This window comes from Alexandromys fortis, unplaced genomic scaffold (genome assembly GCF_014885135.2).
Source record: "Alexandromys fortis isolate MF-2015 unplaced genomic scaffold, M_Fortis_MF-2015_v1.1 scaffold_3, whole genome shotgun sequence".
Taxonomy (NCBI): domain Eukaryota; kingdom Metazoa; phylum Chordata; class Mammalia; order Rodentia; family Cricetidae; genus Alexandromys; species Alexandromys fortis.
This window is the reverse complement of record NW_026067909.1, coordinates 20,992,670-21,006,742: the sequence shown is the minus strand read 5'-3', so window position 1 is coordinate 21,006,742 and position 14,073 is coordinate 20,992,670. Positions and strand designations below refer to the sequence as shown.

Sequence of the window (14,073 nt, the reverse complement as noted above, 5' to 3'; positions counted from 1 at the left end):
AGGGCTTCCAAGAGGAACCATTTGGAGCTTTGTGTAGTTGATAAGGGAGTGTCATATAGATCCAAGAAGTGTGACTAAATTAGAAGAGTTCAGTACAGAAGGACATAGACCTTCTTCAGATCATGAATTTAGGGGAGTCTAAGAGCAATCTGATAAACATGAACTATGGCATATCTGTCAGCCATTCACACTGCTTCCCCAGAGTACAGACAGCACCACTCCTTTGCATCTGGTTTCCATTTATTCTCTCTTTTTGGTCACCTTTATTCTTTGTCTGCCATCCAATTACATCCCCAGGTCCCCCCTCCCCCAACACCATCTTGTGTTCAAGGCTAGCTTCACATAGGCACACACTTCCATTGGTTCCAGGCACTGGGCATGGGGAGATGTTGCAGTTTGTAACTCATTTTTTGCATGGCAATATTGCTTTTGTCTGTGTGGGAATAAACAGGAAAGCCACGTTTCTTCATAATCTGGTCTTGTGAATAGACAACAAAGGAGACAAGACCTTGATCTCTATACTCAGGCATGGTGCCTCCCATCCGCATCTCTCCAGTTTGGTCCATTAGGGTCCAGGATGCAGGGGTCCCCTCAGGCCCCAGGACACAGCAACTTGGGAACTTCTTTATACAGCGTTCAATGAATCTATGGCTCCGCTCATTGCCACCAAAGAGCCAGAATTTATTCACCAAGTCAGCATGGGTGATATCCAAGGATGAAAGTTTAAACATGTCTTGATTGCTATAGAGGGTCCAAGAAGAAAGCAAAGCCTGTTAATATAAGGGTCCAGTCTATTCCTACCTCTATTATCTTGAGGGGCAGAGCATTGGAAGCAGCAAATACAAAGTCCTGGAATATAGATGGACTTATGCTGGAAGGACAGAAAGGCCAGTGTGGTAGGAGAAAATGAGCAAGAATAATAAATGTCAAACAGTGAACAGAGGACTTTACTTTTACAATAATGCAAAAAAAAAAAAAAAGAGGAACCTGGTCAGATTTATACTTTTGTAGATTATTCTTATCATTTTTAATTTCCTTTCTTAACTTATTTAATGACTTTTTGTGTGGGGATGAATAAGAGGGTATGGATGTACATGGATTGTGGATTAGAGAAGGATCTGTGGAGGTGGTTATCTACTTTGACCATGTTGGTCCCAGGTATTGAGTTCAGTAGCTCAGTTAGTCAGCCTTGGCCATCAAAGTCCTTACTTGATGAACCATCTTGCTGGAAATATTATAATTCAAACTTTTTAAAAGTTTTTTATTTAATAATCCCATAAATATATGTCACATATGTTAGATTTAAGCACTCTTAACTACCTTCATTCTACTGTCCTCACTCTATTGAAGCTCTGCCCAATAAGTTCTTCTTTCATTTTTTTTTGTGTGTGTAGTGTAACCAACTGAATATAATTAGAGTTGCTTGCATGGAGCATGGGTGGGGTCATCTACAAGAGTGTGGACAGCAAGGACCAGAGTAAAATCAGCGTCAGGCAGTAGGGCTGTAGAAGAAAGATGTGAGAGATATATAGCAGCTCTGATCAAACTCACATGGCCTTGGGCTTGCCACTACCCGGAGATAAATTCTTTGGATCCAGCAGGTCAGGGAACAGTTTCTTGATTGTTTCTGATGTTACAAAGAGGATGTTTTCTGAGCGGTTGACTTGGAAAGACTGAATGTTTGCAATATTTTGTATCGCCTCATTCAGGCGAGACTGGGAACCTAAATGGGTTTGTAAGAAAACATTGTGAACTTCTAAGAAGAGAGGAAATGGCTAGATATGTCCTGGGTGGGGCCTCTCCAATGGGGTAGAAAGTGTGAGATTTAAGATAGAATTTGATTATGCTCAGGTTGATGCTGCTGTGTGAACGTCCATATAGACATGGCGGGCAAAATGTTTTACAAAACTGATGACATGACAGGGAATGAGTTAATTCATAGTCATTTTGTGAATGAACCAAGACTGGAACTAAGTTTTTTAAGGTATATAATTGTGTAGTTTTGAACATCAAAGAGAATGAGCTATAAAATATGGTAGCCAGCTTCTTCTGAGTTATGTACCCAATATAGTAGATTATTGAAGCAAGGATTTGGAATTTAATTCACTGCATCTGTTCCCTGGAGTAGTTCACTTCCATACCCCATCTGATCAGTAGGAATATAGACTTATACAAAAAGAGGCTTAACAATGTTAGACCTTGAGACTTTATTTATTTATTTATTGATTGATTGATTGATTGATCCTAGTTACCTTGAAACCAACTGCATAGAAACTAGCATAGGGTAGCTGACCAGAGATACATTGTACCATCATCACAACCAATAGTTGGCATTGACTGACAGTCAGAACCACCATCTACACATGTGAATGAGCCTATGGTGAAGCAACATGTATTGAGTTCTTCAATCACCATATGATACATGAACAAATCTAGTAGAGAAGAGTAATGTGCTGCCTGCAAAGCCCAAACTAAATTGTTGATTCTCTTCATTATGAGTTTTCTGTTACATCAAATGTAAGCTGACCTATCCCCCTGTTCTAGTTTCATACTGTGGCTGTTAAGAATACTATAATGAAAGTCAACTGGGGGTAGAAGGATTTATTTGACTTATGGTGTGGGAGAATTGTCTGTATTCTGTCAATCATATTTTGAATAAATGCGGATTGGCCAGGCAGGAATAGGTGGGTCAACCAGACAGGAAGTAGAGGCAGGGTGATGAGAACAGGAGAATTCTGGGAAGGAGGAAGCCCATTCCTCCTATTCCTGCCCAGATCACAGAAGAATCAGGATGTGACCTGCCCCGCAGAAAAAGGAGCCATGGAAAAAGCTGTGCTGTTTTAAAATGCTAGCATTCTGGACCCTCCTGCCAGGGCAAACTCTGACTCTTTCAGGCAGGCGATCCGACTATGGAGCATTTGAGTGTGTCTTCTGAGTGCACTGCTGCAGCTTGTAGGGACCTTGACACTCCATTGAGTTGTGGCAATAAACATGGCTACAGCTGGTAACTCCGCCATGAGTCTGGAATTGCGTAAAGCTAAGTAATGGGGTGGATCCAGCCATCAAAGCCATAGCCTTAATCCTACCCATATTGCTTGGTAAATTAAAGACTTGTGTGGTCAAAAAAGAGAGATATATGGTAAAGAGAGTCAAAGATGAAAAAGGCCTCTAAATGGTTTACACTGTGACACACTTTTAATCCCAATGCCTGGGAGGCAGAGGCAGACATATCTCTGTGAGTTCAAGGTGTGGTGGCAGACACCTTTAATCCCAGCACTAGGGAGGCAGACACAGGCAAGATCTCTGTGAGTTCAAGGACAACCTAGTCTACAGAGTTATTCCAGGACAAAGACTACAGAGAACCTGTCTCAAACAATAAAAGTAAAAATAAAAGAAATAGATCTCAAGATCTCTGTATGATTTTCTCTAGGACTAAATGGCTGGCGGACTGGGTGGGACAGAAAGACACATGGTAAATATAAAATAATAGAAATGGGTTAACCAAATATATAAGAACTAGCTAATAATATGCTTAAATATGTTTAAGTGATTGGCCAATGAGCCTGGTCCTCATGTTACAGACTTATACTTTGAGGTCACAAATTGTGGACATCTGACTGAGGACATGGAACTTGGCAGGGAGAGCATGGAGATCTTGTGAGATAAGAGACAGAAGGGATTGAGCTCATTTCTCATTGTTCTTACTTTGAATCTGCAAATGTTGTTTCCAGTTGACTACTTCTGGGGAGTCCAGGAATTCCTGACAGTTCTGGGGATCTTTAGAGAAGATTTGGTAAGTATTGGTGTAGAAATCATGGTCATCTGCCATGTCCTGTTATCATGGAGAAAGGAGAGATAATACTTATTGCTTATTGTTTATGACTGCAGTGCTGGGAGAAAGAAAGAGGAGTCAGCAAGATGCCATGGAGCTGCCAGAGGGGAAAGATGAGAGATGCCAGCTGGAACCTTGCTGGTAGGTCACAAGACACATGGTAAAATATAAAATAATAGAAATGGGTTAACCAAATATATAAGAGCTAGCTAACAATATGCTTACATATGTTTAAGTGATTGGCCAAGCAGTGATCTAAATCATATAGTTTCTGTGTGATTATTTTGTGGTCTGGGTAGCTGGGAACAAACAAGCAGCTTGCTACAACAGAATGTTGCCACAATGTGGTCAACTAAATCCCCCAAAAGGTTGCCATGAACACACCCAAAAATTACATTGCTCAACAAAAAGCAGGAAGCAGTTTGGAGAGAACTATACCCAAATTCCCCAAACAATCTTTATAAAAGTTTCTCTACATTTAAAGGGGGATATGATATAGAAATGAATACTTTGCTTTGGTATGGATCTATCAACAAAAATTTAAGATCAATTTTGTTATATATTTATTTCTGTTCTTGATTAAGAAATTGTGTTTGTGCAGTTCATTTAATAAAGAAGCTGTCTTGGGCTTGGCAGGGCAGAATAGAGAGAGATGGGGGAAACTAAACTGAATGCTGGGAGGAAGAAGGAGGAGTCAACGAGATGCCATGGATCCAGCAGAGGGGAAAGATGAGAGCTGCCAGCTGGAACCTTGCTGGTAGGCCACAAGCCTCATAATAAAATATAAAATAATAAAAATGGGTTAACCAAAGATATAACAGCTAGCTAGCAATATGCTTAAGTGATTGGCCAGGCAGTGATTTAAATCATATAGTTTCTGTGTGATTATTTTGTGGTCTGGGTAACTGGGAACAAAGAAGTGGCCTCCTAAAGCAAGTAATCTGGGATAAGATTTTTTTAGATTCTACATGAATAATCATATAAGCATATTTGTTCACGTCTGGTTCCTTACCTGTTCCTGAGGACGGACAACCACTGTGTTAAAATCAGGCCACTTGTCAACTACAGCTTTTAGGTTGAATGGGTTTCCATGGTTAATGTGAAAGACAGTCCCATAAACCTGAAAGGAAGTGAGACGGTTAGTTTATTAAGATGAATCAAAAAGCACCTTGTGTGGTCTGGACAGAGACATTCCTGTGAAATTGTGACAGTTGGTGATAACAAAGAGCCAAGGAAGAATCTAGGACAAACAATCTCATTCACTACTCTTTTCTTTATGGATATTCCAGACTTCTCTTGGGAGAAAATGTGTGTGTTAGTGTATGACTAAAGAGTTAACTATTCCCTTTTAAAAGCTAGAGAGTGACCTCATCTCACTCCATGGGCTCAACAAAACCACTGGGAAACACCCAGAATGTTCTCAAAATGCTTGATATTCACCTTTAACATAAGGAATAGAGAAATTACATTTTAATATTCCATATCAGTGAGCATGTAAAAATAGCTTTTTATTATTAAATAAAACAAAACAGTCTATAAATTATAGATGATAATATTTTTCTTCTTTATAAAAGGGAGTAGAAAATCTGCTAGAGAAAGTAATAACTGAGGGCTGGAGAGATGGCTCAGCCGCTAAAGGCTAGGCTCACAACCAAAAATATAAGAGAAAGTAAGAACCAAATCTACTCATTTTGTCTTAAATAATTTTGTACAAAATGCCTTATAGAGTGACAGAAATCTGGAACTATTTTTTCCTCTAAGCCACACACATGCAATCACACAAGCACAAACATTCATCTACTTACACACAAAGATGAGCACAAACACACACAGAAATATACAAACAGGTAAAATACAATGCACTATTTTACACACATACAACTACTCACACAAACACACATACACACAGAAATACATATACAAATACATGCATATTCACATATATGTTATAGAGTAATCTTTGTACACAATGAATATGTATTACTCTCATTGGCTAATAAAAAGATGATTGACCAATAGCTGAGGAGGAATAGATTGAACAAGAGAGCCAGACTAGAAGAATTCTGGGAAGGGGAAGGGTGGAGCCAGAGGAGTCACCAGCCGGATGCAGAAGTAATTGGACACACAAAATGAGATAGAGGTAATAGTTACAAGCCTCAGTGCAGCACAAAGATGAATAGAAATGAGTTAAGTTGAAGAGATAGTTAGTAATAAAACTGAGCTATAGGTTAAGCATTTATAATTAATGTAAGCCTCAGTGTGTTTATTTGTAACCAAGCAGTCAGGACAGAAAAACTCCACATAAATACATCCATACATACACCACCACAAGCACACACAGGTCACACAAAAAACATAAACACTTGCATACATATATACACACATAAACCATACACACAAACACACATATGCAGCACACACAAACATGGTTATACTTAAGCTCCACTGGAGTGGACCTCACCTCATTTGATATAAAAAAAAAAATCAAGCATGTGGATCCACCATTAGAGCTGCTTTTATACAGCTCTCATGTAAACATTTATATCTATTGACAGTTTAGTCAACTCTAAGGTCTCTACTCAGTTGCACTGGGTTTGTGGAGAAAAACTGGAAGCCAAGTTCAAAATATTCTGATATGCGTTAAGTTCAGAGTAACAGACCCGTTTCTTACTTTCAACTCAAGATGGTTTAATTTTCACATGGCAAGCATTCTTCTGGAAGGAACAAATTAAACATTAATAGGTACCCCCAACTAAATGTGAAGGAAAACCCCAGGGAATCTCAAGTGCTGCTAAGGAATGATTCTTGAAAAGAAGCAACAGAAAAACTTTATCAGTCAGCAGAGGGCAAAGTCCATGTGTGCCCAAAACTGTGCTACAACTCAATGCATTTGAGATATGAAGAAATAGATACCCCACATATTCTTGCATTTTATTTATGTATTTTTTTGTGGGGCATCCATGAGTCACAGCATGTGTGTGGAGGTCAGATGGTAACTCTTAGGACTTAGTTCTTTTCTGTCACCAAGTGGGATCTGGAGATCAGACCCAGGCTGTCAGGATTGCAAGCAAGCATCTGTCTCTCGAGAAGTCTTGCTTGCCATAATGTTTAAATTACTTCTTTATATCACCACAGTCTTCTTATGATGGTTGAGTCTCACACTATGTATCCCTGGCTGGCCCAGAACGCATATGTAGATAGGATAGCCTCGAACTCACAGAGAATCACCTGCCTATTGGCTTCCAAGTGCAGAGATTAAAGGTATGCACTACCTCACCTAACTATATCTCCATATTCGTAACTAATGACACAGATACAGTGGCAGTATATTGAAAAAAGTTATGTAAATTAAATTGGAAAAATATGAAATATGCATTGGCTCAAAATAATACTGCATAGGATTTGAGAAGATGGCTCAATGGATAAAGCACTTACCACACAATAAACTCCACATATAAACTCCAGTTCAAAGTTCTCATCGCCAGTACCCACACAGTCCCTAGTAGTGCTGACATCCTGCTTGTAATCCCAATGCTTGGAAGGAAGAGTCAGGGGAATTTCCTGAACAACCTGACTATCTATACTAATGGAATTGGTCAGCTCCAGGTTCACCAAGAAACCCTGTCTTAACATACAAGGTGAAAAGTGATCAAGGAAGACACTGAACATCAACCTTGAGCTCTTCATGCATACACATATTCTATTCATGCGTGTGCACACTACACACACATCAATCATACCAAGCAAATCCACACACGCCACACGTGCGTACACACACAAACAGTGAAGCATAAATGTTAGACTCTTTCACTTCCACTTTCTCCTTGTTGACCTTCACATTTTCTGGGATCACCTTTAAGGATTCAGGAAGATACTTCCTCAAGGATCTCTCCAGCGTCTGCAGCATTTGTGCACCTTGCAGTGTGACAGCCATGAGGACACTTTAGCCTAGAGAAATAATAAACGGACATTCATTAATGACAGAAACAACAGTAGCCAGTTCTGTATGACTAGCCAAATCTTCCATTCACTAACATCCTCACCAGCCCTAAGGAAGCACCGGACTTGCAGGAGGAACACAGGAGTCTCTCTCTTCCCTTCTCAGTTTCTCATCTCACCATTGGATTCAAATTACATGAACAAGTGCATTTTATTCTTTAGAGTTTCCAGTATGCTGCTGTATCTCCTGGCATCTCCAGTAATGGTGTTACTCAGGAAGTTGCTTAGCCTCTGTGCTTTGGTTTCTTAAAAGGTAGATGGGATGATAGCATCATTGGGCTCATAGAATGTTTGTGGGGCTAAAATTAGATTGACTAACATTCAACGTGTTTTGGCAGAGAGTTGGTCATATAAACAATATTCAACTGTGCTATTTATTTTCTTGATAATGTTTCTCCTCCTTTTCTTTCTCCTCATGTGAGTTAATATTGCATATCTTGATGAAAATGTTTCATTGTAAAATACTTTGAAATTTTTAGATATAAATGACAAAACTTTAAAGCCAAGTCACATTCCAGCTGCTATTTTTAGCCTGCTGTTGTTTTTGCCTTTCTTGCATAGTTTCCTCTCTAAGCAAATTCTTGAGTAGCAACAAGCAACTTCTAATTGAACTCTGGAGTTGCTGACCCTGCCATGCAAGGAATAGAAATTAATCTGATGAAAGCAGTTTAAAAGAACAGAACATAATTTTTTAAAGCTATACAAACACAGGTATGTGCTAAATAGAACTTCAATGTTAATGACTAGGGAAAGAAAATGTAAAATCCAATTTAGCAAATATGGTAACTCTCAAACATTTACACCATACCTACAGGCATGATATACAGTGAATATAGGTATAGGATTGTGGAATGTGGGCATAACATTACTACTAAAAGTACAATCAGAATATATAGGGCACAAAATAGTGTCTATGTAACATTCAAAGGATAAGTTTAAAAGAAAACGTAGGTAAATTCAAAATTAGTCTTCAGATGCAATCTTGAGATTACATTTTTCTTGCTATCTGATTAAGTGGTATCACCATGGGGTGTATTTCTGCTACCCTCTTACCAGTAGTGGACAGAGAAACCCAAGTACTCTTTAATACAACTGGAAAGATTGAGAACAATAGTGCAGTACCTCCACACAGTAGATTCTATATTCACCCACTTCCAAAAACCATAAAATACTTCCTCAGTACTGCATAGAAGAAATATCTAAGGATTTTTCATTATACTTGACAAAATACCTTTTACAGAATTCGTGCATGCTATATGTTTCATAAAGTGACATTACTATTTTTTCCTTAGGTTTTTTTGGTACATATTCTGAGAGTCACTCAGTATGATCATTTTGATATCATTTAATTGAGGGAAGGAAAATGTTAAAAAGCAATAATGACCTTTTACAAACCATGTTGCTTTATATATTCAAGGTATACCATATGATTTTGTAGAACATACACACAGTACATGGCTTTATATTAAATTTGTGGGTGCCGTATGTGTGTGTATGCTGCCAGAGTGAAGCAATTAACATAGTCCATTATGTCAATAGGTATGGAGAATTTTGTTTGTTTGGATGCTCTATGAGCACAGCTGATACCATGAGCTAGGGAGATGACTCAGCAGGCAGAGGTACTTACAACACAAGCTCGGTGACCAGAATTTGATCGCCAAAACCCACATAAAGGTGAAACGAGAAAATCAGCTCTTCAGAGTTATCCACTGCCCTTCACAAAAGGGCTGTGGTACACATGCTCCCAATATAAATTAACAGATAAAGAGATGATGATGATGATGATGATGATGATGATGATGATGAAGATAGATTAGATAGATAGATGATAGATAGATAGATAGATAGATAGATAGATAGATGATAGATAGATAGATAGATAGATAGATAGATAGATAGATAGATAGATAGATAGACAGATAATTTTAATGAACAGTTAAAACCCACAAAAAACATTTTATGACCTTCAGTTCTTATGTTGTTCATTTGGCTTCCAGACCCTTTCATCCCACAGATCTCCTGCTCTGAGACACATCCTCACCTGGAAAGCTGTCTCCACAAGAAGTATTTGTAAAAATGGACTTCAGGTGAAAGACCCTTCTGAGGCAGCAGGCTCAGTGGGAATCTGAAGAGTGAGTGAACGTTGATGTGCCTCTTGCAAAAATTAACTGAGCTGGGGCTGGAAATGTGAACCTTGCACTTGGCACGTTTACAAAACCTTCTTGTTGTTAGCTCTAGTGAAATCCAATCCTTCCCTCGTTCGCTGGTCTCAGGCTGTAGGAACTGGCTCTGCAAGATGAGGCTAACATTTGCTCTCTGAACTTCTCTCTTGTAAACATTACCTTGTTCTTCACCCCACTTACCATTAGTATGCCAAACAAAGGTATTATAGGCCAGCAGAGTGGGAAGGGACAGTTAGGTAAGCAATATCCTCTTCCTCCCCATTCTTACCATCAAATATCACCAACAGCACAAGGCAGGAAGTTTGATTTATAGAGCTTAATAGCATATCTTTTTTAAAATGTATAACATAAAAGAAAATGGCTTTCCTGCAGTGTTAGAGCAATACAAATCCCTTTCTTCATAGTCTTTTTCTGCTGCTGGAGACCATTTTGTGTTCTTGGTCTGTGCTCCCTCAGGAGGCCATATTTATGTCCATGGTCTGTGCTGCTGCCTGAAGTCATGCTGATGTCTGTGGCCTGTGTTGCTACTGGAGGCCACGTCAATGTCCATGACCTGTGCTGTGGTCAAGGACCATAATGGTGCCAGGGGTCCAGACTGTAGCCAAAGATTGTAGTAATATCTGTGATCTTAACTGCTGCCAGACACCATGCTGAGGTTCATGGTCCATGCTGATGGATGCTAGAGGCCATGTGGATGTCTATGATACCTGTGCTATTTCCAGAAACCCATGTGGAAGTTCATGATCCATGCTGCCACTTTTTGTAAATGTCAAGGAAGCTTCTGCTGCAGTGGTATCTATGACTGCAGACTTATAGTTGAGAATGAGCGACATAGAAGACTTCTGTGGCATCTGTCTCCCCCACTTTCCCCACAAAGAAACAGTCTAGACAGAAAGTCATTGAAGAGAACTCTTAATCTCACTTTTATGGAAACAGAAACTGGTGGCTACTGTGGTGAAGATAGACAAATATTCAGTACAGAGATCTTTGATTCTTTTATAAATTCCACGAAAAGGCTGCATTATGCTATTGTCATAATGTATAGGATATATGTTGACTTTCCATAGTAGTAAATGATATGCTGTATCTGCCTCCTCTATAACCCTTTCTTATCTCCTCTCACTTTACCCTCTTTTCTCTTCTAAATCTCTTAGAATACCTCTCTTTTTACTCTGTCATTCACATGACAGAAAATATGGGATGCTTATCTATGTGAGCCTGCCTGTTCCCCTGATGATCCCATTCAGTTCCATACATTTTCCTGTAATGCAATTTCATTCTTCTTTGTCACTAAACAATGCTCTGCTGTGTGTGTATGTGTGTAACACATTTCTTCCATCCATCATCCACTGATGGCTGCCTATCCCTGATTCATACCTTGGCTATTATAAAGAAGTAATGAATCACAGGCATCCGGACATCTCTGTAGTAAGCTTTGACTCTCTGGTTATGGCCTTAGTATGGATGAAACACCTGGTGCTTTTAATTTCTTTCTATAACATCCCATTGAGTTCTAGAGTGGCTGAACTAGTTTGCATTGCCACCAGCAGTGTCTAAGGGTTCCTTCTCTGCTTCACTGCTGCCAGCATTTTCTGTCTGAGTTCTTAAGGCTAGACATTATGACTGGAGTGAGAAGGAATCTTGATGCAATTTTGATTTTCATTTTCCTGGTGGCAGAGGCTTTCCATTCTAAACTGAAAACACTTATTAACATTTGATCCACCTTTCTAAGGACAGACAAGGTTCATTGGGAAGTTATTCTCAGTCCCAACTTTGCTATACGAGACAACTAAGGGAGGAAGTTTGACAGTCTCCGGGTTCTTGGAATCAATACCATTTTCTCAGCTAGTCATGAGTTCTGCTAAGGAAAGAAGAGATGCTCAAACTAGAGAACGAGAGAAACAAGTAGCTACTACCTACACAGAGAGTCAAAAGAGCTTGTGTGTTCCTTTGGTCAATGTACTGACACTGTGAAAGTCTGCATGTATTTTTCTCTGTCTCATTTTAGGATTCTGATGTGGGATTTCCCTCTTTATGTTTGAATACATTAATGAGTAATGAAACTGCTTTGAACCTATAGCATGGCAGAGTTTAGGTAGGCTGGGGAGACAGAACTGAATGCTGGGAGAAAGAAGGGTTGAGTCAGCTAAAAAGCCATGGAGTCACCACCAGAGACAGATGTGCTGAAACTTTGCTGGTAGGCCATGACCTTGTGGTGATAGACAGATTAATGGAGATGGGTTAAATTAATATGTAAGAGTTAGCCAATAAGAAGCTAGAGCTAATGGTCCAAGCAGTGATTTAAATAATACAGTTTCTGTGTGATTATTTTGGGGCTAAGCTGGAGGCGTCCAGAAACCAACAAGCAGCCCCCTCTTCCAACAAGATTTTGTATTTCCTTGGCACATTAATTCTCATTTGCATCACTTGGGTTTGAAGCCATTGTGATTAACCTTGACTTTATCCATAACATAACTCTGTTGAACTGTTTCGATGCCATTAACAGGGTAAACACATGGATTGCATAAATCACAAAGGCTGACTACAACAGAGGAAAGGGGTCCTCCTTTACCCCAACTACAGAATCAGACCCCTCCTCTTCTGTCTTTTTTAATCCACTTACTTAAACATACAGCCAGTAAAAAGACAAGGAATGTGCCCACTCTCCTCTTCCCAAGGACAAGTCTCTTAACTCCTTTGATGCATGGGAGGGAGATGTGTTGAAGTGGGAATAAAGGCAGTTGGAGGCAATGGGGGCATATATAATCAATTTATATTGTATATAAAAAATGCAGTTCTCAAAGAATAAACACCCTTGTTGACATGGGTATGGAGAAGGGGGAACTATTCTGCATGGTTGGTGGATGTTGATTGGTACACCCATTATGAAAAAATATATGAATACTTTAAAAGAAATTTAAAAACAGAACTATCATGTTATCCATAAATACTTTTTGGGGGCATATATACAATGAAGACAACCCTATTTTTACTTCATGAAGACAAACTCATTGTGGGGAAATTCATAAGTTGTCAAGATATGGAAATAACTTAAATGTTTGTTGATGGACAAATGGATGAAAAAAACTATGGCATGAAAAAATATATATCACAATGTAATAATATTATCCTTGACAAGAACAAGTTCTTACCATTTTCTATAAAGTGAATGAACTTGGGTGATATACCAGCTAAGATAAACTAGGCAGAGAAAAACTAACATGTAAATTCACTTATATATGGAACTTAAAACAATTTTAAAAACACAGAAATAGAGAACAAAATGTTAGTCACAGAGGTTAGGCATGAGGTGAGAAAGATAGTATGTGTATCAGAGGATTACAAAATTTCCCTCATGTTGATAAGAAAATGTGGAGATCAACTTATAACATAAATATCAGAATAGCCATGAATTTTATATGAGATTCAGACTAAATGGGATTGTAGATGCTCTTAATGTCAAATCAAAATATAGTAAATATATGTGAGGTGATGGACTTGTGAAATTGATTCACTATAAAAAACATTGTTGTTGTCTATTTTTCTAAAACCTCATGTTGTACATATTTAAAATACACAATAATTTTTTTTTAAAAATTAGTCTTCCAAGAACAAATGCAGTTCCACCAACACTAGTACATAGGTGCAGGTCGGTGTGTCTTTGGGCTAGAGAGCCGGATGCCCATCTATGGGTTGCAGTGTTTCTGGTGTTGATCACCTGGGAGTGAATTAAAAATGGGTGACGTTGAGAAAGGCAAGAAGAGTTTTGTTCAGAAGTGTGCCCAGTGCCACACTGTGGAAAAGGGAGGCAAGCATAAGACTGGACCAAATCTCAGCAGTCTGTTTGGGAGGAAGATGGGTCAGGTGGCTGGATTCTCGTACACAGATGCCAACAAGAACAAAGGCGTCACCTGGGGAGGAGATGCCCTGATAGAGTGTTTGGATAATTTCAAAAAGTACATCCCTGGAACAAAAATGATCTTCGCTGGAATTAAGAAGAAGGGATAGAGGGCAGACCTAATAGCTTATCTTTAAAAGGCTACTAAGGAGTAACTCCAC

The 14,073-nt window shown here is 39.0% G+C and overlaps 2 protein-coding genes across 2 annotated transcripts; one reads left to right on the top strand and one right to left on the bottom strand.

Annotated features, from left to right (window-relative positions):
• Positions 1-228: 228 nt before the first annotated feature.
• Glyat (glycine-N-acyltransferase) lies at positions 229-10,007 on the bottom strand. The gene is made up of 6 exons (XM_050136836.1): positions 9,873-10,007; positions 7,686-7,780; positions 4,845-4,952; positions 3,706-3,832; positions 1,552-1,723; positions 229-741 (listed from the first exon to the last, which is right to left on the bottom strand). The coding sequence occupies exons 2-6, from the start codon at positions 7,764-7,766 to the stop codon at positions 339-341; spliced, it is 891 nt and encodes a 296-aa protein (XP_049992793.1). The 5' UTR covers positions 7,767-7,780; positions 9,873-10,007; the 3' UTR covers positions 229-338.
• A 200-nt stretch (positions 10,008-10,207) lies between these two features.
• Positions 10,208-14,034, top strand: LOC126498317 (cytochrome c, somatic-like). Its single transcript, XM_050136852.1, has one exon. It carries the CDS (start codon positions 13,750-13,752, stop codon positions 14,020-14,022), a length of 273 nt encoding a protein of 90 aa, XP_049992809.1. The 5' UTR covers positions 10,208-13,749; the 3' UTR covers positions 14,023-14,034.
• Positions 14,035-14,073: the final 39 nt, after the last annotated feature.